This window comes from Lampetra planeri, chromosome 15 (assembly GCF_965212315.1).
Source record: "Lampetra planeri chromosome 15, kcLamPlan1.2.h2, whole genome shotgun sequence".
NCBI classification, from domain to species: domain Eukaryota; kingdom Metazoa; phylum Chordata; class Hyperoartia; order Petromyzontiformes; family Petromyzontidae; genus Lampetra; species Lampetra planeri.
The window spans coordinates 9,242,392-9,267,710 of record NC_136121.1 but is presented as its reverse complement, the minus strand read 5'-3'; the positions used below and the strand labels follow the sequence as shown (position 1 = coordinate 9,267,710).

The window sequence follows — 25,319 nt, the reverse complement described above, 5'->3', positions numbered from 1 at the left end:
CCGACGAGCGTTTGGCACGTTCCATCTTGGGCGAGGCACCGCGACAGCGTCGCCTCCGGTCGGTCGGCGCCGGCCGTCGACCCTCCGGTCGCCCTGCGCCACGCGCCGTCCTTCGCAATGCTTCGTGATTGCCTCGCCAAGCCGTTTGTTTCGTTTGCTTGCGTTCACCGTCCTCCGACGCAGCCAGACAAGCTGGTCGCCTGGTCACTTGACCGACGTCGCCACCGCTGTCTTTTTTTACTTCGGCCCCCGTTGCCCCCCCCCCAACTCTTCTCCCACCACCCCTCCCCCCACACCCCCCCCCCCCCCCCGGCCGGCTGAGCTCAGGTGAGGATGGACTTGTTGCTGGAGCGCGAGTTGCTGCGGTCGAGCGGGCTGCCCGGCGCCGCCATGGCCTTCCACTTGAGCGCCGTCTGCTTCTCGTCCAGCGGGGTGACGTTGAGCAGCGTCTTGTGCTGGCACCAGCAGCACAGGCAGGACTGTGCACGAGAAGGAGGAGAAGGAGAGAGAGCGAGGAGGGTTGGCACCGCGACGAGCGACATCGAATTCGCTCTCGTTGCACACAAAGAGCTCGCCACAAATGAACCGCGACACCTTTGCCGATCTCGTCAAGTGAGCGTGAAGCCATCACGCGAACCCCGCTCATCATCCTCACAGCAGCAGCAGCAGCGGCTTCTGACTGCTCGCCATCGAACAAAGACGGTCACCGCATCGCGCGCTTTCAGACCCGCTTCTACGGCCGTCTCGATTCGCTCTTCCTTCCGATATCAGGAAGCCACTGGAGCTAAGCACTTTTAAATCATCAACATTGAAAACGAATTTCTTTAGAACTGCTTTTTGTGTTTAGTTTGTTGTCCTTACCCTGCACCTCCGGTTAGCACTGTTGGTTATGTACGGTGCGAAAGAAGTTCAACGTATGTACGAACGGTCGCGCGTCCCAAGGGCGATGGAGTGCGTCGTCGTAACGGTTAGCATTGAATTTAATGATCGTGGCGTCTGTGTCAATTTGTGCGCGGGGCAATAGATCATTATTTGTGGAGAGTGCCGATTTTGCGCGAATGTAGCTTTGAGGATAACGGGAGCGGGCTAAACTTGCACGGGGCAAGACGGGGAAAAAATTAACAATTCAAATTCAACGGTAAAAAAAAAATAGATCCTCGCGTAGAATCATGACTGCGCACAGCGACGATTCATTAAATTGCAAGGTGGGGTAGCGGAGGGGAGGGGAGGGGAGCGGTGATGGTTGTCACATGTGTGGTCGCCCTCGCGAACGTCATTGTTGACGAGACGTAAACATCCACGACATCAACAAAACCTCCACCGTCATTTCCCGTGCAATTACTGGCTTGGCCGGTGCGCGCGCATTCGGGCGAATTCACGTAAAACTCGCCCTTTACTCTGCGCAACTCTTTTTGACGAACCTGGACATGGGGGGGGGGGGGGCGGTCCACTTAGTCACAATCTGGCGTCACGTGCGCGTTCGCGTGAATCACTGAAGTGGATGTACGCACATCAAACTTCTTTCGCACCGTCCGTAGCCAGCCCTGCCAATCGGAGGTGCGGGATGCTTAATGCTTACAAATGTGAAAACCATTACAACAATAGGGCATGTTTGGTTTGGCCATTACCCACGGCAGCGGAGAGCTCTCGGGAAATGCTTGACCTTCGACCTATCAGCAGCACGGCAAGAGCGCTTTAAATTATCCGTTCCGGCCGATGAGAACATACGCGGCAGGATTTCCCAAATTCCGCTTCTCACGAACCACCGTGCTATGTCTTACCAACTTCACCAGTTAATCGCCGTTCACTTACAAACTAACTCATTACACTCTGCGCACACAAAGACAAAGATCTTCCCGTATAGCCTTAACAGACTGTTGGGGCAAGTGCTGTTAGCGAGCACCTATGGAGGCCGGCACGACACACGAGGGAGTGGGTGGCCAACACCACGCCTGGCCGCCTTTGTCTCCCTAGTAGCGATGTTTACACACCAGACCAGGTACTCATTTTAGGCTGAGTCAACCTAGGGGAGGCCCAGGACCGCTAAAACACACACCCACTCACGTACACACATGCAAACATACATACTTGCATACAAACATACGTACATACGCAACTCATAATACGAGACCCAAATTAGTTTGAATTCGTCACTCGAACGTGCAACGCGATCGTCAGACCTGTGCGGTTGTTGTTGTTGTTGTTATTTTTGTTGTTGTTGTTCTCGAGCACTGTCGATTGAGAAGCCACCCCGTGATCTAAACCGTGACGACAGAAACGTGGCCGACGCCACCAAACGCACCTTGAAGCAGTTCTTGAACTTTTTGCTGACGAAGTAGAGAGCGATGGGGTTGATGCACGAGTTGAGGGTCGCGAGGTTTATGCCGATGTAATCCAGCATGAGCAGGAAGCTGCAGGGGGTGGGGGTGATGGCGGAGGACACATCCGTTGTGAATTAGGAGCCAGGAGACCTTTACATTTCATTGGGGCCACGCACAAAATCCACTCGTAGCCCAACCGTGAAGAACACAGTCACGCTCCGAGTAGCATTATAACAACACACCAGTGAAGCATTGATCAGAATCGGATCAGAATCTAAATATTGATTTAGACTTGAAGAATCCGATGAGCTATGAAGCTCTTTTTTACAGATGTCCCGTAGGGGCGGGACAGAACGTCGCAACAGCCAACAGTAGAAAACGCGATAGGAGTGCAAAGTGTCGGTTCGGCAAGATGCATCGCGATTTGGATTCACGACGACCGCAGGTTCGTGTCGGTTGCGCCGTTCAGCTCTCCGCTGCGTCTCCGCGTTGCTTTTGTGACGATTCTGAGCGGAGGATTCGGTCAGCAGATAAAGGAGCGATGGATATAGGTAAGGGACCCCCCCCTCCCCCGCTGTTGAGCTGCGATATTTTGTGGGTCCCATCCCCCCCCCCACTTCCTTGCCACGCCGCTCACATGACACAATCCATGACACGATCCATGACACGATCCATGACACGATCCAGTGGTCCGGCTCGTTTGCCGGCCACATGCCGTTCGCGTTAACGGGGCCGGGGGAGAAGCAAACCACCGGGGGGGTTTTGAAGCGGGTGCGTCGGACGCTCACAACAACGCCCTGGAGGAAACGCGGGGCTGGATGGAGTGGGGGGGGGGGCGGCGGGAGTGGGGGGGGGGGTTATGCAGGGCCCCCCCCCCCTCCTCTTGAAGGTGCCGCGACAACGAGGAGCGCCCGTCGCGCCGTTTCATTCCGGATCGCGCGGAAGGGAGGGCCCCACTGGGGTCCGCCCCCCCCCTCTCCACTACCCTTGTTACACGCGAGCCAAACATGTGTTACTAATTGACGTGACGCTAAATTAACAATGCCACCAGACATTCCAGAGGCCAACATGAGGATGTGTTTTGTTAGGGGAAATTTCACTCGAAGCTCGTTCTATATCCTGAAAACTCCGCCGCGTTTCAAGCGGTTTATTTTTTATGTACCTTAATGCGTTTTGGGTATTTACTCCGCTCCCCGTACTCATGTCAATCACGAACTCACTCTCTCTCTCGCTCGCTTACGTAGCTACGCGATGTTTCCTGGCATCACCCCCTTTTCATTGCCAAGGGCACCGAAGCAGTTCCTCGCTTGGTTCTGTGCGCCGGCGGACGCTCACTTTACCCAGAACATTGTGGCAACGCGGACACGTTCGCTCGCCACTCGACGCGAAATCAAGTCAGTCGACCCGTGGCACACGGGGTCTGTCCCGTGACCTCCTGCCAGCGGGCGTTCGACACTTCACGTGGCCTCAAAGTGCACCTAACCTGGCACGAACGCCGTGGTGATGTCACCGCCACTTAGCGGCGCATGGCGGTTGTTGTTGACGTTGTTGTTGTGTTTCCGAGGCCATTTCCATGAAGCTCAATGCTGCTATGTTTTGAAGATGAAAAATCTACAATCAAATCACCCTCAACGTGCCCTGATCTCATCAGAGTTGGGAAGCTCATGGGGTTTTGGCCTGGCGAGGACCGGGGCGGCTGCGACTGCCTGCGAACAGGCTGGGGGTGTCAGGTGACACAGGAGATGGCAACGCAGCAAATGGATTTTCGAATCCTAACCGTGCGGAGCTTCGAGTGTCACGCCGTTCCTTTGGTTTTTTTTTATCTATTTGGCATTGGCATTGGCCAAACATGCCAAAGCAGGACGCTCCTGAAAAGAAAAACATTCTTTGTAAAGCGCATCGTTTTAAATCTAATTTGAAAACAAATTCTTTTAAAAACTGCTTCTCGCCTTTAGTTTGTTGTCCTTCCCCCCGCACCTCCGATGAGCACGGTCGGCTACGTACGGTGCCAAAGAAGTTCGACGTGCACACGCAACGTCATCGTTTACCCTTGTTATTATTGCTGCTGCTGCTATAGTCACGTGACAATACGATTGTCACTTCATTTCCCTATGGGACAAGGAGGGAACGAGCAGAGAGGGAGAGAGAGAGGGGGCACGAGTAGAGAGGGAGAGAGAGAGGGGGGGCATGAGCAGAGAGGGAGAGGGGGGGGGGGACGTGGGCGGTTCGGGGGTGGCCCCCCCACCCACCTGAGCAGCTCGCAGCGATTGGGGTCCATCTCGTTGTAGACGGTCCTCTTGAGGATGCGGCTGAGATGCAGCGGCAGCCAGCAGAGCGCAAACACCACCACCAGGCAGAACACCGTCTTGGCTACTTCACGTCGCTGCGCGTACACACGAAGACAAAGATCCCCCCATAGAGCCTTAACAGACTGTCGGGGCAAGTGCTGTTAGCGAGCACCTACACGCACATACACGCACATACGCGCACACACGCGCACAGACACACAGACACACACGCACACACGCACAGACACGCACACAATACACACGCAACACACATGCACGCGCAAAGACAAAGAGCCCCCGTATAGCCTTAACAGAAGTTTCGGGGCAAGTGCTGTTAGCGAGCACCTATGAAGGCCGGCACGGCAGGCGATGGGGTGGCCAACATCACGCCCGGCCGTCTTTGTCTCCCCGGTGGTGACGTTTACTACACACCGCACCAGGTGCTCATTTGAGGCTGAGTCGACCTCGGGGAGTGCCAGGACCGGTTCAGATGATTGTTACCGCTGTTGGCCGTGAGCGGGAATCGAACTCGGGTTGACGGGTTCGTAGCGCGGCGTGCTAACCGCTTCACACACACGTGTACACACACACACGTGTACACACATACAAAACACACACACACGTGTACACACACACACGTGTACACACATACAAAACACACACACACGTGTACACACATACAAAACACACACACACGTGTACGCGCACCGCTTAGATGTATTAAGTTGCAGCGTCGGTTAACTTGTACATTAAAAAGAAAACAGTCAAAGCGATTTCCTGTTTACAGCCCTGTGCCAGTCGAGTTTCTCCACGGTTGACTTCTCACAATGTGGTACCCCCTTTTATCCACCCCAGTGGGATGATGGGCCGAGTCAGCCCCTAACCACGACCTGGCGGCGGCACTTTTCGATTGCTCGCCGCCCTCTCTACCGCCGAGACACCCGGCCATCACGTGCGTGCGTGCGGTGAACTTCTTTCGCGCCGTACGTAGCCCACCGCGCTAATCTGGAGGTGCTATCATCACAGCGCGGGATCGCGAGGAATTTGTGGCGGCTTGGGAAGGCCTTCGTCCAGTAGTGGATTGACCACGGGCGATTTGATTATGACGACGATGATGAATGTAACTGTCACATCGGTCGAATCAACATCTCGCAGTTTTACGCATCGTTCGGTGACAAAGTCGGGGGGCGAACGTCACAGACCCCCCCCCCCCCCCCTCGTGTCCGCCACCGCAAATCGGTAACATAACCGCACAACCACGGGGAGCCGTTCCCAGCACCCCACACCCCCCCCCTCCCCATCGGCCACAGTCTGGTCCGTGCCTCCAACCGATGGGGCCGGAGGTACCGGAGCGAGGTCCCTAGGTTCGATACCTGCTTGAGGTGCTCGTTGATGGCTGCGCCAAGGTTCCCGTTCTTCATCCCGAGCATCTCGCTGGTCATGAGCGTGTAGAAGACCGCCGTGCAGGCCAGCGGCATGCAGAAGTAGAAGCCGAAGAGCCACCAGTCCTTGGCTTGGGTGTAAAACTGCGAGGGCCCAGACAAAAGGGTTTAGTCAGATACAGGCGGGGGCGACGAATCTCCACGTGGGAATTCGTGGTGACACCTGCGGAGGTGCTCGGATTAGACAGTCGAGCACAGGGTTGGTAGAGTATCTAATTAATGTTAATTTGGAGCTTTCGTGACTGCAGGAATTACTCTTTGGTTCTTTCGGTAAAGTCATGTATAAAGATAAAATAATAAATTATTATAATAATTGATTATTTTATCTTTATATGTGACTTTACCGAAAGAAAGAAAAGTCACGTATGAAGATAAAATAATAAATTATTATTTTAAACCAAAGAGTAACTAATCAGCTGCCTGTCTCTGTGAGTGACTGAGAGACGGACCGTGTGTCGTCTTCATACACGCTTCTACCATCACGTCGGCTTCACATCCATGTCTGGCCTGCAAACATTCTAGTCGGTGTACCCTGCTCTATAAAAAAACAAAATCTCCTCTATTCCCACTCTCGAGATCAGCTCAGGTACAGATTTACATGAGTATCAACTATCAGGCGCATGCAGTGTGCATTGCCGTAATTTGCACAGGTTTCCCTCGCTCTGTGCGGGCTCCGATTGTGAGATTTCGCGTTCTGTGTATGCGGCTAACCAAAATTTGCTAAACTCTGCGGATTGAATTCACTCATATGTGACTACGCGGTCAGAAGCGGGACAACGTTGTGTGTGTACCTTGTGTACCATGTGTGTGTGCTGTGTGTGTGTACCATGCGTGTGTACTGTGTGTGTGTACTGTGTGTGTATCATGCGTGTACCATGCGTGTATACTGTGTGTGTGTACCATGTGTGTGCACTGTGCGTGTGTACTGTGCGTGTGTACTGTGCGTGTGTACTGTGTGTGTACTGTGTGTGTGTACTGTGTGTGTGTGTACCATGTGTGTGTACTGTGTGTGTCCTGTGTGTGTACCATGTGTGTGTACTGTGTGTGTACTGTGTGTGTACCATGTGTGTGTACTGTGTGTGTGTGTACTGTGTGTGTACTGTGTGTGTACCATGTGTGTGTACTGTGTGTGTGTGTACTGTGTGTGTACCATGTGTGTGTACTGTGTGTGTACCATGTGTGTGTCCTGTGTGTGTACTGTGTGTGTGTACCATGTGTGTGTACTGTGTGTGTGTGTACCATGTGTGTGTACTGTGTGTGTGTACTGTGTGTGTGTGTACTGTGTGTGTGTACTGTGTGTGTGTACCATGTGTGTGTACCGTGTGTGTGTACTGTGTGTGTACTGTGTGTGTACCATGTGTGTGTACTGTGTGTGTGTGTACTGTGTGTGTGTGTACTGTGTGTGTACCATGTGTGTGTCCTGTGTGTGTACTGTGTGTGTGTGTACTGTGTGTGTACCATGTGTGTGTACTGTGTGTGTGTGTACTGTGTGTGTACCATGTGTGTGTACTGTGTGTGTGTCCTGTGTGTGTACTGTGTGTGTGTACTGTGTGTGTGTCCTGTGTGTGTACCATGTGTGTGTACTGTGTGTGTGTATTGTGTGTGTACTGTGTGTGTGTGTACCGTGTGTGTGTACTATGTGTGTGTGTCCTGTGTGTGTACTGTGTGTGTACTGTGTGTGTACTGTGTGTGTACCATGTGTGTGTACTGTGTGTATACCATGTGTGTGTCCTGTGTGTGTACTGTGTGTGTACCATGTGTGTGTACTGTGTGTGTGTACTGTGTGTGTACCATGTGTGTGTACTGTGTGTGTGTGTACTGTGTGTGTGTGTACTGTGTGTGTACCATGTGTGTGTACTGTGTGTGTCCTGTGTGTGTACCATGTGTGTGTACTGTGTGTGTCCTGTGTGTGTACCATGTGTGTGTACTGTGTGTGTACTGTGTGTGTGTACTGTGTGTGCACCATGTGTGCGTACCGTGTGTGTGTACTGTGTGTGTGTACTGTGTGTGTACTGTGTGTGCGAGTGGGCATGCAGCTGTCTCCTCGTGCGGTTTCGCTTTGTGTGCCCATTCTTTTTTTGGAACGCATCTACTACTTGTATTGGGCTGTGTGGTGGGGGGGGGATCAAGGCATGAGGTTAAGTGAAAAGTTGTTTCATTTGTGAATGCTGAATTTTATTTGATGATCAGTATTGTTACAAAACATTACATTTTTTCTTCTACTTTGTTTTCCTTTTCAAAATATTACTGGGCGCCTCACAGTGTCTGCAGCCCAGGGACCTCCAAAGTCTTAATCCGGCCCTGTGTGTGGGGGTGGGTGGGGGCCAGGGTGGTCGGTGGGGGGTGGGGGAGCCGCAAAGACTGGAGTTGAGAAACTCCGCTGCTCTGGATGGGCATGCCTCCCCCCTCCTTGCGAAGACGCCACGAGACGCCGGCGCATTTAGACCGAACAAACAAATGCAGCTCGTGCCGCAGCTGCGGCCTTTCGCTGTCGCCTTGCCTCGGTGGGACGGGCGTGGAACGAGCCGCAAACGCCGTCTGCCCCGACGCCACCGGACAGCGTCAGATCGGCCCGCCGAAGGTCACGGGGGCGGAGAGACGTTCGGTCAAAGCGACCGCCGTCCTCGAATCTTTGCCCGGCGGTAGTCGCCGCGCAATTTTCTATTTTGCTTTTTTTTTTAATGGCAGAGCTCCGTCACTCCGCTGCCAGAGTTGCCCTTAGCAGAGTTGATTTCCCCTAAAACGCCCCTGGTTTGGTTTATCGTGGCATCGTCTGCTTCGGGAAACGCGGTGGGATCCGTTGCGTCATTTTCTTTTTCTTACGAGACATTTGTTCTACGTCTGCAAACCCCCAAACTAGGTTCCCCTGATGCTCACCCTCCCCACCACCATGGCCCATACCACCACCACATCCTCAACTGCCCAGGGGTTGTTTATCTGCGGTCACACATGCCCCTCTTCTGCTGCTGCCCCTGCTGTCTGGAATTCCCTCCCCCTGTCTGTTTCGCACGGCCGAGACAACCAATCCCATTCAAGTTCGGACTCAAGGCTTTTCTTGCTTCTACTTACGAGTGACCGTGTCTCCCTCTTCATCTGCTCGTCCATTAACCCTTTCCCGTTCCGAGACGTCTGCAAGTTGCAGGATGGGGTGACCCGTTCACCGCTGGATCTCGGAACGCGTAAGCGGCTCAGCATTGATTTTTATTGAGCGAGGCGTGCCGCCGTCGTTTTTAAAGACATTGTGCTCATCGCAGAGAACCGTAGCGACACTCTACGACGCCGGCGACAAACTGCGCCACGCGCCCTCCCGCATGGCCTTTTGCTTCCGATTCCGTCCTGATGACGTACGCGACTTACTTCGGGAGACGCAATGGGAAGGGGCTAATAACGTCTGCGGACGTCCAGAGGTTCCTGGAGGGTCAGGGCTGGAAGCCCAGGGCAGGATACCAACAAAGCAGGCTCACTGTGGGGCCCTCCTATGTGTGCGGTTCAGAGGAAATGTCCCCTTTAGTCCCCTTCCCGACCACTCCCAAAACCTCCCCTGGACAGCCATAATAATGTCATCATAGAGACGCTCATTGTCTCTCGCCCTTCCCCACGCACAGTTGGCTAGGCACGGTGCGAAAAAAGTTCAACATACATACATACAACTCTCTCTCTCTCTGGCCTGTAGCATCCTAGCCATCTTTCTCTGCTACAAAAACCAAAAACCATCAACCACCAACCACCCCTCTCTCCTTCGAAGGCTCTGGATCGGTGTTTCTCACACTGCAGTCCTCGCGACCCAAAGCGGCCTGCCGTTGCACATTCAACCGGCCTTCTGCATTCGAGTTGCAAGTCAAGTTGCTGAAAGCTGCAGGTGCCTCATTACTGATCAACAGAAGCAGCGCTCGTGTCATTCGGACGAGTATCCTGTCCGCACGTCACTCGTGACACGTGTGCACAAAGACAAAGATCCCCCTGTAACTGTCTGTAGAGGCAAGTGCTCATTAGCGTTATCTATTCGTAGGCTGGCACAGCACACGCGAAGGTGGGTGAGCAACACCACGCCTGGCCGCCTTTGTCTCCCCAATGCTGATGATCACACACGACACCAGGTCCTCATTTAAGGTTAAGTCGACCTAGGGGAGGTCCAGTACCGGTTCAGATATTCGTCACAGGTGTTGGTCATGAGTGTGAATTGAACTTGGATTTCAGGGTTCATAGCGCAGTGCGCTAACTACTATGCCACCGCTCCCCACACATCCGTACATGTACCAACACACCTGTACACAGGCACAAATCCCAAATCAAATGAGCCCTCTCCACGTCGGAGGTGACACAAGCCGAAACAAGCTATGAATATTCATTCAATTTCAGCGCAATGTGCACCACCACCTCAATCGCATGACCCAATCGACCGGCAAACGCAGCTTGTCACCACTTAATATCTATTCGTGTCCGTCCCAGTCGACCACACGGGAACATATGTCCGCACCCAGCATACCACATCCAGTATACTTATCACGATGGCTACGAGTGACTAATTAAAACTAAACAATTTTTTTCACCAGTTAAAGCCCACTGAGCTACATAGCTCTTTTTCAGTTGCGACCTGGTCACAAATGATAGCGCAACGGAGTGGCTTAACACGTGGTCATTTTATAGGCGTCAAACACTCGAAACGCGCATTGAAAACCCGGAGAAAATTCCACGCGACCACGGGGAGAGAGAGAGAGAGAGAAAGACACGAAAACTCAAAATACACAGCAGCAGGCGTCAGGGTCGTGATCGAACCCACGACCCTCCTGCGTACCAGGCGAGGTAGTCAACATCTCATCGCCACGGTGGTGGCGCCACCGCTTACCCGTCACGTGCCCACTCGCAGTCTAAACGGCAACCCGGACAAAAAAACATTCGGTGACGATTCATATCCCCGTTTGTGCCGACCGGAGTTTGCGAAACCGCCCCCCCCCCCCCCCCCACGTTCTTGACGCGGGCGACGCGCTGCTCACCTCCACGAAGCTCGTCTGCGGGATCACGATGCACGTGTTGAGCGTCCGGTTGCGGTAGTCCCAGGACAGCATGTCGAAGGACACGAGCTCGGGCACCGCCAGCACCAGCGACAGCGTCCAGATGGCCAGGACCTCGAGCGCCGTCAGCAGGGGGATGCCCATGCCCTGGATGCGGTTCCAGGACGCGACCGCACGGTACCTGCGCAGCCACCGTCACCAAAGATAAAGACAAGGACCCACCCCACTACCACCACCACTGTGTAGCCTGTAACAGACTGCTGGGGCAAGTGCTGTTAGCGAGCGCCTATGAAGGCTGGCACGGCGCACGAGAGGATGGGTGGCCAACACCGCACATGGCCGCCTTTGTCTCGCCGGTGGCGATGTTTACACACCGCACCACGTCGTCATTTGAGGCTGAGTCTACCTAGGGAAGGCCCAGGACCGGTTCAAATGATCGTCACCGGTGTTGGCCGTGAGCGGGAATCGAACTCGGGTCGCCGGGTTCGTAGCGCAGCGTAGCGCAGCGTAGCGCTAATCGCTGCACCGCCACCACCACGCACAGGCAACGGGCGGTCGCTTAGGGTCCTGAAGAAGAAGAGGCTAAGTTGGTGTCCATTGGTTTATCGAGGCGAGAACTCGAGAGTGACCAGGATGAGTCTCACTTGCAGGAGTGAGCTGGATCAATACGTTGACACGTGCTGGATGTTTGGGAAGCGGGGATTAGTTTCAGCCGCGTCTGTCCGGTTTGGCATCCTGAAAAAATATTTACGCACACCGGCTCACCACATCCAGTATTACAGCTCGCTATGGCTGTGGCTGCTAGTCGGCGCTGGTGCCATCTACAACAGTCTACCTGGAAGTCGGACAATACTGAGTGAGAAATGAGGTTCTGGGTGACACCCAAGGAATGACACCGTCACTTAATTATCTCTAATTAAAGCTTGGCTATCCCGAGGGCTGTGGAATTGCTTTAAAAATAAATAAGTAAAATACTGTTGTAGCCTGCTGCTTATAAAAGAAGGAGCAGAAGGGAGGAGGGAGGGAAGAGGAGGAATTTAAACTCTGGAGATGTACTACGACTGTTTCTATTCTTTTTTTATTTTACCAGGCAAGGCCCACTGAGCTGTATACGACCTGGCCACAAACGACAGCTCAACGAAGTAGCTGATCATGTGGACATTTATAGCAGCCAAATACTGTAAGCATTTATAATCAAACGCATGTTTTTTTTTCTTAATGTGGAGGGAAAAACCAGAGGACTCGGAGTAAAATCCACACGACCACGGGGACAATATGCAAACTCGAAATATACAGCAGGCGTCAGGGTCGAGATCGAACCCACGACTTCCTGTATACCAGGCGAGGTAGTTCACCCATTTCCATTTTTCTTCTGATTCCGTTACGATGATGTGCACGTATGTCATGCACACGTACGTCATCGGAACGAAATCGGAAGAACAACTAAAATAAAATTACTTTATCGGTACCGAGGCTCCCACAAGGCCATGCGGGAGGGAGTGTGGCACAGCTCGGTGCCGGCGATTGTAGAGCGCGGTCGTGTCGTTACGGCTCTCTGCGGTGAGAGCAATGTCTTCAAAAACAACGGCGCTACTACGCCTCTCTAGACAAAATTCACGCTTTGAGCGCTTCCGAGATTTGAGCGGTGAACGGAAATAGCCCAGCCGCCCCACGATATGCGTAAGTCTCCGAACGGCCAAAGGCGGGTTTTAGCGTCTCGCAAGGGGCTTAACGCGAGCGGCCGGGTCTCCTCACCTGTCCACGCTGAGCACGCACAGGCTCAGCACGGTGATGCCCAGAGAGCCCTTTTGCAGGAAGGGCACCATCTTGCACATGGTGGCACCGAATGGCCAGTTCTCGGCGTGAAGCTGAAGAGATAAAAACGCACCGCACGCACCCCAGAAGGGTGTGGGGAACTTTTGGTTTTCCTGAGGAAATGAGTTGGGGCCCTCCCAAACATCAACAACAACAACAAAAGTCTTCAGAACTTTTTGAGGCCTTTTTTGGGGGGGAGTGGGGGGGGTAAAAGTCAATCGAGTTAATGATCATAACAAAGGTTTTTTTGGGTTAGATCGCGAAAGCAGAAATGTTGTGTCGTAACACTCCACCACCCGACACAGCCAGTAAGGTTTGTCACGTAAACAACGCGCCAATTAGTTAATTAATTCGCATCCTAGTAACGAGCACATGGAAACTCTCGTTTCCTGCTTACAGCCACGACCGGTCGTGGAAATTCCACATTCCCATGACAGTGGTGAGCCTGCTCATCGCAACACACCGCTGTTGACTTCACAATCTTGGGGTAAAACATTTTTAATACTTTGCATGTTTCAATTGAGGCATCGTCGTTTCATCTACGCATTTCTATTTGTTTTATAACAACAGTTTTGACACTTTACTTTGGCCACAGTTTTCCTAAGTTAGTGAATAACAACTGGATATTTGCCCGTTAACTTTTTGCGAATATTCTCTTCGTATATCAAAATCTGAATATTTATTTATGCTGGAGGAATCCGATGAGCTATAAATCTCTTTTTCACAGATGTCCAGTAGGGGCACGGGGTCAGAACGTTAGAACAACAAACAGTAAAAAAAACCATGACAGTATATATAGTTAAACGTGTATATAGTGTCCAAGTGTATGTACGTATGTTAAACTTCTTTCACGCCATACATAGCCGACCGTGCTAATCGGCTGCAGACACGCAAGCGTTTTATATTCACGTAGACTTTCGCGCCCAATATTATCCGAGGTTTTTTTTGGGTTAAATCGCACAAATATAAAAAATAAACCCAACCTCTATTATGGTTGTACATCCGTAGCATGCTGTAGCTGGGGGACACGCTGGTGCACGCCTGTGATTTAGTGCTTTGGAGGCAAGGGTTAGTGGATCACGCAGAGCTTTGTCAAACTCCCAAACCCACTGGGGCTGCGAGGTGGCCTGGAGATTGGCAGTACACAAAGTGGTCTCTAGAATCCATCACGTGCAGAACCTAAATATTGGCCAAACATCCTCAAGCAGGACGCTCGTTTTACAGAGTCTTGAAACTCCATTGAGGCTTTTCTGGATACGCCAGAGGGCATTTTTGTATATTTTCTGTCCATCTGTTTATCAGTCATATGGAAGCAAACGCAATTTTGAAGCAGTCTATAATTCAAAGCTTTAAAGCTTGCTATTTATCAAGTCACACGATGCGTGTGGTGGAGTGGTAGTGGCGGCAGTGTTTACCGCAACCGTAATATTGACCCGGCAACTTGAGTTCAATTTCCAGCGATGGTCAACATCAGTCACAAGTGACATCTGAACTGGTCCTGCCCCAACCTGTCCCTGACCAGCACGGTGAGGCATGGTCAAGCAGCCCGCATGACTGACACGGTATGGGGAGGGCCCTTATCCAGGCCCCCTTCTCACAGTGGACTAACAGCGGACTGGAAATGATAGTTGCATTCATATTAATTAAAAATAATGATCCACATTATTGTTTTTTGGGGTAAGGCAAACCGCCGTCACCCCCCCTCCCACCCGACAAGATTGTTACGAATTGCATAATCATCACTTTGTAGCTGGCAGAGTGACATTTATTTTCGTTGTTGACGAACTGTATTCACAGACTAATTGTAATTTTGGCTCGTAAATTAGCATGCGACCTGCAAGTCGCAGTACAGGTTCCCGAGTCTGCATCGCCTTGGGGGGCTTCGTGCTCCGATGAGCACGACTAAAAATGAATGAATAGATCATTTGGACTGGTGGGTGCAGTCACCCAGAATAATCTCTCTCTTGGCTCAAACTCTCTCTCCATCCTGCCTGATCTTGAGCTTTCTGCTTCATTTCACTGTAAGCCTTCCAAGTTGTCATGCCGCCACATCTCTCTCTCTTTCTCTCCTGCTTGGCCTCTTTCCCAGCGTCGCTCATTCTAGAGCATCCTTCATCGAGCGTTCACCTCTTAGAATGTGCCCAATCCACATCGCTTTTTCACAATTCTAGATTTTTCGAATGAGACTTCTCCCCTCCTGTACCTGCCATAGAACTTCCACTTTACTTTCGCTCCGTCCATCCAACAGACTTTCTTCGTTCGACGCCACAGCTAAATAAAAGGACCATCTTTTAAAATGTTCAACTCTGGAGATGAGTCTTGTAAATGTTTGACGCTCATGGATTATGTGTTAAAGAGAATTACACACAGTGGTGGAACAGCAGTTAGCGCACTGCGCTTTGAACCCAGCACCTTGAGTTAGATTCCTGGCCACGGTCAAACATTTTGTGGAAAGTTTAACACGTAGTAGGATTTTCACGACCAATATTATGATTCATAATTAATTTTCTGGTCAGATCGCGTGAGTCTAATGTGTGTCGTACACCCTCCAACACCCGATACAGCCAAATAATCGCCCCATGATGCTGGTTGTAACTAACAGCGAAACTTCGGACCCAATTGTGTATATGTGTGCTGAACTTCTTTCGCACCGTACGTAGCCAACCGTGCTAATTGGAGGTGCGGTGGAAGGACAACAAACCAAACACAAAAATCAAATCTAAAGAAATTAGTTTTCTATCTAGACTTAAAAGTGCTTAGCTCCAGTGGCTTCCTACTATTGGAAGGGAGAGCGTTCCAGACGGCCGCAGAAGAGCGTTCCAATGTTGTGAAATCGCTCTCCAACACACACCGGTGGTGGTGGTGCTGCTGTATCCAATTGTCACCACGTGTCACCACGTGACAACTGGATACATTTACTGCGTCGGGTGGAGGAGGGTATACGGCACACAATTTATTAACGCGATCTCACCCAACAAATAATTATGAATCTGTCGCAAGTGACATTTGAACTGTGTGATGGGACCATCCCCTTTCTCCAGTCCCCACTAGCCAGCATGGTGAAGTATGGTCAAACAGCACCCATCCAGCAGTGGATTGACAATGGGCTTCACTGTAGATTACACGCATTGAAAATTAAAGGTAGACGAGCAGTTATGGTTTGCGATGTGTAAGTTGTAAACCTTCATATTCTTTGGGTCTTTCTAAATGCGTAATTGTGTTTTGAGAAAGTTGTGTTTCAGAAAGTTTGTGTCCCGAACACAAATCCACTGCCGGTTGCAATATTGCAGTCGACAGTTTCACTCAAAAAATAACGACTCACAGTTTTAAGAATGTGAAATGTTGGACTCTACGGCCATGGCTTAATGTGAATGGATGTAGCTACATGTTTTTTAGTTTTTTCGTGCCAAACGCCCAAGTTATGCTCAACTCTTTGCGGTTAGCAGACTGTGGGCTCGTGTTCCTTGAAGAATTCCTCGGCAACTTGTACCGCGTTCAGGTCTGTAATCAACTCTGTCAACACACGACCGGAGGGAGAGAAAAAAAAACTCTCCAGGTGGTCCATAAAGTTACCACCATACTTTGTTTTTTTGCTTTCAAGAATTATAGTTAGACAGCGGTGTGAGCGGCGTGGGTTGCAATGTTGGTCGTGTTTCCCCTGCACAAACACACGAAGTTCAACCGGCAAGCTTGCGTTATCTTCAACAGAAAGAAAGGATAACCAGAAGAAGCGTTGGAAACAATCGCAGCTGGGACGCTGGTGAACGCGGCAGACTCTATCTCTCTCTCGAACCTGCAATGCGGTGTGAGTCACCCCACAACGCCCACGGTGGACACGCGGGAGGAGGGTTTAGAGCAGTGGTTCTTAACCTTTTTGGAGGTACCGAACCCCCACCAGTTTCATATGCGCATTCACCGAACCCTTCTTAATTGGAAAAAGAAATAGAAAAAATTTCAAATTCAAAACATAGGTACAGTATATGTTTTACTGGTGCACAATCATAACCTCCGCCGAGCCCCTGGGGTTCGATCGAACCCAGGTTAAGAACCACTGGTTTAGAGAGATGAGACTCGCGCTGTGAGATCTTTACGTGACCAAGTGCGTGCGTGCGAGCGAGCGCGGCCGCAATTGCCTCGATCCACATCAAACTGCCGCCCAATAATTAGAACGAATAACTTTCGACGCGTCGGTCACGCAACGTTCACTCGGAAAAATGACTCGGATGCGCGATGAAGCACAGACATTCTCCCTCCCTCCCCCACCCCTCCTCCCTCCAAGCTCTGCAGTCATCTACATATGAAGGGGTTATCGGACAATTAATGAGTCTTCTTGGTTCTTTCGGTAAAGTCGCGTAGAAGGGAAGTAATAAAATAATAAAAATAAAACATAATAAAACAATTCTCACGACGTTTCGGCCACAACGCAAGCAGCCGTCCTCAGGTGAAAACCAGGTCTGTCGAGGCGACAGCCGTCCTCAGGTGAAAACCAGGTCTGTCGCCTCGACAGACCTGGTTTTCACCTGAGGACGGCTGCTTGCGTTGTGGCCGAAACGTCGTGAGAATTATTTTATTATGTTTCATTTTTATTATTTTATTACTTCCCTTCTACGTGACTTTACCGAAAGAACCAAGAAGACGAATCCCTGCAGTCACTAAAGCTTTAAATCGAAATTCAATTAATGAGTGTTTACATGTTGGAGGAAACTGGAACAACCTGGAGAAAAAAATGTACGCATGCGAGGGGGCAATACTCTATCCCATACAGATGGAACGGGTGGAGTCCACGATTGCTGTACCGCCTTCTCCTGGAATGCCAGGGTTATGGTACCTCCTTGATGCCCACGGGAAGGAAGTTTGACAACATTCGCGTGATCCACTAACCCTGAATGCTGCCTCCGCACAGTTCTGGTTAACAGGCCACGTGCTTCGCCAAGAGCACCGCGAGACGCATTGTATTTAATAATAATGGAAACCTCTATGAACACCCTGCACGTGTACACGTGCGATCCAGCGCTGGATGAGGGCCTCCCCACACACCGTGCGGGTTACGGGGGTGGGGGGGGGGTTATTTGACCATACTTCACTACGCTCAATCAATGTGGGCTGGAGAAAGTGGATTTAAGAAACGTGGCAATGAAATATTTCATGAAGCGGTACTGTAAAAAAAAATACCAAACTATACGGCTATTTTGTTTCTCGACCAACGTGTCATTCTCGTCTTGTTATTTTTGGCAAAAACGTGGCCGCTCGATGTCTCCGCCGCACACATTGGAAACAAATATCCTCCCGTGCGGACGGACGTTGATGTGTTACGCCACCGCCACCCCAGCCCCCTCGTGTCATCTCACCGGGCGAATGACCTCTGAACTAAATGTAATAAAAAAATCGCGAAAAGTATTTCTCTCCGAACGTTGGCGGAGCCCGCTCGCTTCATCGGCTCCGCCGGATGGATCGAACTCGCGATAACTTCTCAAGGCAAAAGCGTTCGATGAAAGAGGCGCGCACTCATCAGGCGCCGGTCCGCGGGCACACCGACCGCGTGCTGCCACTCACCGACAAGAGTGACACTTCTCAGAAGGGCTTTATTTATAGGTGTCAAAGATAAGCGGGACAGATGGCATGGGGCGCCGCGTGAGATGACACCGAGCGCTCGCGTGTGGCGGTCTGGTAGCAAAAGGCTTTGCAAAGTTCGTCTGCGAGTTTTGGACGACGGCAAGCAAGGGACAGCAAGTCAGAGCGCGAAGAAGACGACGTCGCTACGTTACAGCTCACCGAAAAGTATTGCTGCTGGGTGGACTTATCAGGGATTATCCAGTTTGTACAGCTTAGCTACTTTCTTCACTGCCACGTGCTTTATACGCAGCTCCTGTTTTCAATATCTTTTCGCGAAATCGTGAAGCGTGATTATTCGTTTTTGCTTAGTCTCCCAGGTATGTGCATGTACAACAATCTTATTCACGCACATATCTCTCACATAACACGACTGAATCCATTACCCTCTGGCCAGCATTTTAAATATAGAACAAAAAACAACAACTTTTTTAAAGAGCCACAACGTGGCTAAGAAATCGAGTTTTGAACACCGCACCGTTCACGCGCCCTCCTCCTCCTCGTTCGTACCTTGTACACGTTGATGGGGATGTCTATGACGATGTAGAAGAGGTCTCCGAGAGCGAGGCTGGCGATGAGGACGTTGGGCCCGTTGCGCATGCACTTGTTCTTGTAGATGATGCGGAGCAGCGTGGTGTTGCCGATGATACCCACAACGAAGATCGCGCACGACAGGATGGTGTTGATGTACTTGAACACGTGGCTCATGCCGCTCTGGATGGGGCACGGAGGTGGTCTCCCGGGAGGTCTGAGCCCCGATGAGGATGCCAAGGAGGAGGAGGAAGACGACGAAGAAGGAGAAGACGAATTGCTCGCGGGGGACACGAGTCGAGGAGATCCGAGCGGCGGCGATGCCATCACAGGACTGATCACCGCGATGGTCTGGTTGTCTGCCGATTCGGACTGGTCTAAGGGTTCAAAGAACGGTCGGTTTCCTTGGCCGTGCACCGAGGCCAAGCCGACGACGAAGGCGATGGCCAGGGCGAGCCAGAAGGTCGACGTGAACCTCCTAGGGGTGGACATCGTGGCCGCGGCAGTGGAGGAGGTGGAGGAGGCGATTCGAGGGCGCAGCGCAAGATGTCCCGGCGGGTGCGCTCGGATTCGAGTCCGCGACCTAAGAATAGACTTAGGATTAGAGAAGAAGAATAAAAAAAGATTCCACCAGCAGCCACCATCAACGACCACCACGGACATGAGCGGCACGACTGCGAGATGTGTCGTCGTCTAACCGCCCAGGCGCTCGACCGCTCTCCGTGTGTAACCACACGGCGCTAAATATAAACTCGTGTCCGCGTGCTCCTCCCGTCGCGAAATTTGAGCGCGGCGATGATGGCAAAGTTTACTTTGGTGGGGAGCTTTGCGCATGAACAATAAAAAAAACCCATCTAGGGTAAAATCAATCCTAGCCGTAAACCAAGTATCTGTCATCTCGAAACATGAAAAAATCACGAATGTAATTGGTTGGCTTGTTTTGTTTACAAACACATTACAACGGATGTATTAAAACAGGAAAAAACATCAAAATGGATTTTTGGTTCTACGTTTGGAAACTATTCCTCGCTTGTTGTGTGTGTGTTTCGCCGTCAAACAAACTATTTTGAAACCCCCCCTAAATATTTACCTGCAACCGCTGGCGTTTATTCGCCGTAGATCACTCGCCGCGGTCTATATAAGCAAGCGGCGCTGTGGGATGTGTTGGTGGGGGTGGTGCTGTTAGCGACTCACGCTGCCGCTGCTGCCGCTGATGCTGTGGCCGCTTGCTCCGCGTGTCGCTCCGAGTCGGCGCGGGGCTCCGTGTGATGCCCGGCCCGGTGCCTCCCTCCCTCTTCTCCCCCTTTCCCTCCCGTGCCGCTGACGTCAGCTCCACCGCCGACCCACAAATGCTCCGCGCACTGCTCTCGCTCCGAGCCAGCGCGCTCACTCTCTCTCTCTCAACTCTCTCTCTCTCAACTCTCTCTCTCAACTCTCTCTCTCAACTCTCTCTCTCTCAACTCTCTCTCTCAACTCTCTCTCTCTCAACTCTCTCTCTCTCTCAACTCTCTCTCTCTCAACTCTCTCTCGCAACTCTCTCGCTCCCTCGCACGTGGGACTCTCTTTTTATATACGATCAGAGGAAACAAGAAGATGCTCGGTGTAGTCGGCACTTTGCTTCGTTCATTATTTAGTTTTTGTTTGCCAATACTTTGCTTTATGTGCCCCCCCCCCTTTTTAAATGAAAGATTTCACAAAAGATTTCACGCTCTGCTCTCCTCCTTCTTACCCCTTCCCTCTCTCTCTCTACCCCCTCTCTCTACCCCCCCCCCTCTTTCTTTACCCCCTCTCTCCCTACTCTATGTCTATGTTCCCCCTGTTTTCTATGTCTCTCTCTCAACTCTCTCTCTCTCGCTCGCACGTCAGACTCTCACTGCTGGGGGGCAGAGCTCGGCGCGAAAATTTGGAGGAGGATTGAGAGTGGGGGAGAAGTGGGGGAGAGTTGAATGAGTTAGACAAAGAAGTGGGGTCATGACTCACGATGATGAATGGTGATCATCGTATTGATGATTCTGATGGTGAGCATGATCATTGGTAGCAGATGCAGCATTGCTAGCGAGCAGCGTATGCGGCACCATGAAGGGCAATCAGTAGCAGCAACATGCATCGTCATCAGCAGCAGCAGCGTGGGCATCATCAGGAAAAGCCACAGCATGAGTGGCATCACCATGATCGGATCCATCATTGTCTTCGTCATCAGCATCATGAGTACCAGAATCATCAGCAGTCTTTTAAAAAGAGCCGCCACCAACACGTTCATCGCCGCTCTTGTCAACACCGTCAGCACCGTTACCGATATCGGCAGAAGCAGAAACATTCATCTTGAACCACCGCCATCGCCACCATCATCACGCGCGTTCGACTTCAAAACCCCTAGGGGCTCCAAGTTGGCCAATAGACGGCAAATGCAGGAGTTAGGTTTGTGAACTATCTGTTCGAATTATTGAGTGCAATCCTCGTCCTCGTTGGTATGCGTGGGCTTTTCCTCGGGAATCCGCGATTACCACCGGATTTTTCAATAATTAACACAAAACATGCGCAGGGCAACCACTCCACAGGGGAACTGTCCGAAGCGTATGAGTGTAGGACCCTCCTGGCCAACACGCCTCGAGATGTCGCGACGCTTTCCACCGCAAGAAAGAGAGGATGACTTCTGTGGTTTTGTCTTAAACCCCCCCCCCAAAAAAAAAAAAACAACCAAAGACGTCAGTTAACGTGGCTTCCGTTTGTTAACCGGAGTAATTGCTACTGCCCCGTGGTGAGCAATCCCTGAAGACGTGGGAGGTGGTCAAGTGAGAGTGGCTTCGGGTGACCTGGGTGGGTGTGGGTCACGGGGCGGCTGTGGGACGGGGGAGGATGGATAGGGACGTGAGCGAGAATTAAGGGTTAAGTTTTAGGGTGACGTTGGAAGCGATCCGTCGAATCGACTGTTTTATCTCCATAAATGCAACTCTTGATGCTAAAACCTGAACCCAACTTCCAGATATCATAATATCATCATCAGCCATGATCTATTTCGCTGCTGTATGAAGGCCAGAACCGCACCTTCGCCATCCTCTCATTGTCTTGCGATGCAACATTCCATCTTGCTCTTGCACGGTTCACATGAGCTGATGCCATCGTTCATTCTCCATGGGGGGCCCTCCTGTCGGGCGCGTTTCCCTCCTTCGGCTGTCACTCCGTCGCGAGTCTCGACCGCCGGCCGTCACCCCTTTCCAGCGACGCGTCCTGCGCAAGCCTACTTACTATTCTCCTCCGTCAGAATTATACCTTTGACCTTTTGCCATTTTTGCCGAATCCACACGTTCCTCTGTCTGCCTCTGGACCGTAATGCGAAGCGTGCGTCTCTCCAAGCATATTTGCACTTTTGTTTTCGATACAGTACCAATCTCTGAGCCCACGCAGGACGCGCTTTCATATTCCCGAAGTCGAGGTGGCCAGATGAGCGGACGTTAGGGAATTAATATCGGATGACGTCGGCTGGTGGATGTGAAAGTTGTGGCGTCGCTCGCATGCGACGCAGCTCTGTGGAGGCTAGGGATCGTGGATCGCACGGAGATTTCTGAAACTCCATAACCCGCTGGGCTGCGAGGAAGCCAGGAGATGGCAGTAGAGCGAGCCCGTCTTTGTGCATCTTCAGTGTTATCCCCTCGTACGCGTGGTGGGCCCCCTCCCGATGACTCCAGTTTCCCCGAAACACTCAAGACACTCATTAGAATCGGCTTCTAACTTTAGAACATCAGACTGTTGAACGGCCATCACTATAGCTGTCTATCTGCCATGTACTCTCTGACCTGTACCTTAGAGACATTTATACACACGTAAAAAAAAGATCTCCCGTACAGCCTTAACAGACTGTTGGGGCAAGTGCTGTTCGCGAGGAACTATAAAGGCCGGCACAGCGCACGAGAGGGTGGGTGGCCAGTACCACGCCCGGCCGCCTTTGTCTCCCCAGTGGCGATGTTTATACAACGCGTGCTCATTTGAGGCCAAGTCGACCTAGGGGAGGCCCAGGACCGATTCAGATAATCATCATCGGTGTTGACCGTGAGCGGGAATCGAACTCGGGTCCCCGGGCTTGTTGCACAACACGTTAACCGCTACACTACCGCTTCCCACATTGTATACGTAAAAAATATGCACATGCACCTACACACACTCACACACAAAAGACACACACACACCACGCACACAAGCAGTCTTTCGCACTCAAACATACTCTCACACTCACATACACCCTCACTCACAAACACACACACATACAGACACATACACAGTCAACGCTGCTGTCCTGTGTATGTAAAGACATTGAACACTGGGCACTTCCAATTTGATCATATATTGTTTAGACACACTGCGTATTTACATAACTAATATATATTATTGTACACATATTTGTGAATATATTTGTGTTCATTCATCCCATGCACATACGCACAGATTGTTATTTGGATTATTCTTATAGTGTAATTTGGTTTTTAATCAGGATTCGTTCAGATATTTCGTGATAAAAAAAAAAATGTTTTATTTGGGTCTGTTGGTAAAGTCACGTAGAACAAAATAACTTACAAAAAACTACGACGTTTCGATCGCAACACAAGCAATCGTCATCAGGAGAAATAAGTATAACCCGTAAAAACAAAGTTTTTCACTATAAATCCTCTATATGCGTGGCAGCGGACTTAATATAAAGGATTTAAAAATATATTCGCCTGTCGAGGACGCGGGGATCGATCCCGCGACCTTTGGCATGGGAAGCGAGGGCGCTACCAACTGCGCTACTCCGCCACGGCCTGTGGAGGGGTTACGCTCTGGGCTCTTATACTGTGACGTTCAGCCAAAGCGATGAATGCGTTCTATTTGAATATATGTAAAATATTTTTTTTTGCCTAAAAAGTGTACAATTTTGGGAATGTTTTTTCACGAACATTAATTGTATGTCACAACGAGTCTGTGTGGAAAATGTCAGCTCGATTGGATCACGGGAAGTGGGTTAAAAAACGAGCGAAAGATTTGCACGGTCGTAAGCAAGCAAGCAAGCACGCAAGCAAGCAAGCAAGCACGCAAGCAAGCAAGCAAGCGAACTTAATATAAAGGATTTAAAAAGATGAGCTCTTTCGATCGCAACACAAGCAATCGTCTAGTGACTTTACCGAAAGACCCACAGAATATTAATTCATGCAGTCACGAAAGCTTTAAGTTATTTTTAGCTGTTGATTATTTGTTAGACATTCTATTGCAATTTTGTTGAGCTGACAACTCGAGCATGTATCTGCACCCGCTGTAACGCCAGCTTCACTGTGTATACAACCAATACCACTTTGATTGGTTTAAGACGTAGGCTTTTGCGACCATTAATACTTACATTTATACTAATGCGATCTAAACCAACAACCTTTATTATGAACACTTTGATTGATTGCTTGAATATGTATTGATACTCGACAAATCCGTTGAGCTATTAAGCTCTTTTTCACATCTGTCCAAAGCACTAACACATTGGAAAGCACCTCGCTGAGAGCTTAAGTGATGCGTTTTTGGTAAATGAGTTAAACTCCATCGATTCCGGAGTTCAGTTTACCATGGGAGCTACGTTTACCATAGAAGTCCAGTTTACCATGGGAGCCAAGTTTACCATGGGAGTCCAGTTTACCATGGGAGTCCAATTTACCATGGGAGCCAAGTTTACCATGGGAGCCAAGTTTACCATGGGAGCCATGTTTACCATGGGAGCCAAGTTTACCATGGGAGTCCAGTTTACCATGGGAGCCAAGTTTACCATGGGAGTCCAGTTTACCATGGGAGTCCAGTTTACCATGCGAGCCAAGTTTACCATGGGAGCCAAGTTTACCATGGGAGCCAAGTTTACCATGGGAGTCCAGTTTACCATGGGAGCCAAGTTTACCATGGGAGTCCAGTTTACCATGGGAGCCAAGTTTACCATGGGAGCCAAGTTTACCATGGGCTGGAGCCGGCAACATGTGGCTCTGGAGCAGCATGCGGCTCTTCAAGGTCTGTTTCGTGATGTGTTTATGAAGGACTCGCTTCCGAAACGTCGTGATTTTTATTTTGTTTTATTTTACTTTTATTAATTTTCATTTTTTACCTACGTGACTTTACCGAAAAAACCTAAGAATATGAATCCTTGCAGTCACGAAAGCTTCAAATCTAGAACTCGCCGTCTCGTATTGGTGGCATTGCGTCTCTTGAAATCTTGGGAGGTTTTTTTTAACCGAATAAAAAACAAAAAAAAGTATCTTCTTGTTATTTTGGTTGCCGACCCCTTGACGACACAGTGTT

At 50.6% G+C, this 25,319-nt stretch overlaps 1 protein-coding gene across 1 annotated transcript; it reads right to left on the bottom strand.

Moving 5' to 3' along the window:
• Positions 1-313: 313 nt before the first annotated feature.
• On the bottom strand, positions 314-21,279 carry LOC144722831 (endothelin receptor type B-like). Its single transcript, XM_078601277.1, has 9 exons — positions 21,095-21,279; positions 20,214-20,339; positions 18,999-19,602; positions 12,819-12,931; positions 11,046-11,244; positions 5,983-6,135; positions 4,571-4,704; positions 2,303-2,411; positions 314-479 (listed from the first exon to the last, which is right to left on the bottom strand). The coding sequence occupies exons 1-9, from the start codon at positions 21,277-21,279 to the stop codon at positions 324-326; spliced, it is 1,779 nt and encodes a 592-aa protein (XP_078457403.1). The 3' UTR covers positions 314-323.
• Positions 21,280-25,319: the final 4,040 nt, after the last annotated feature.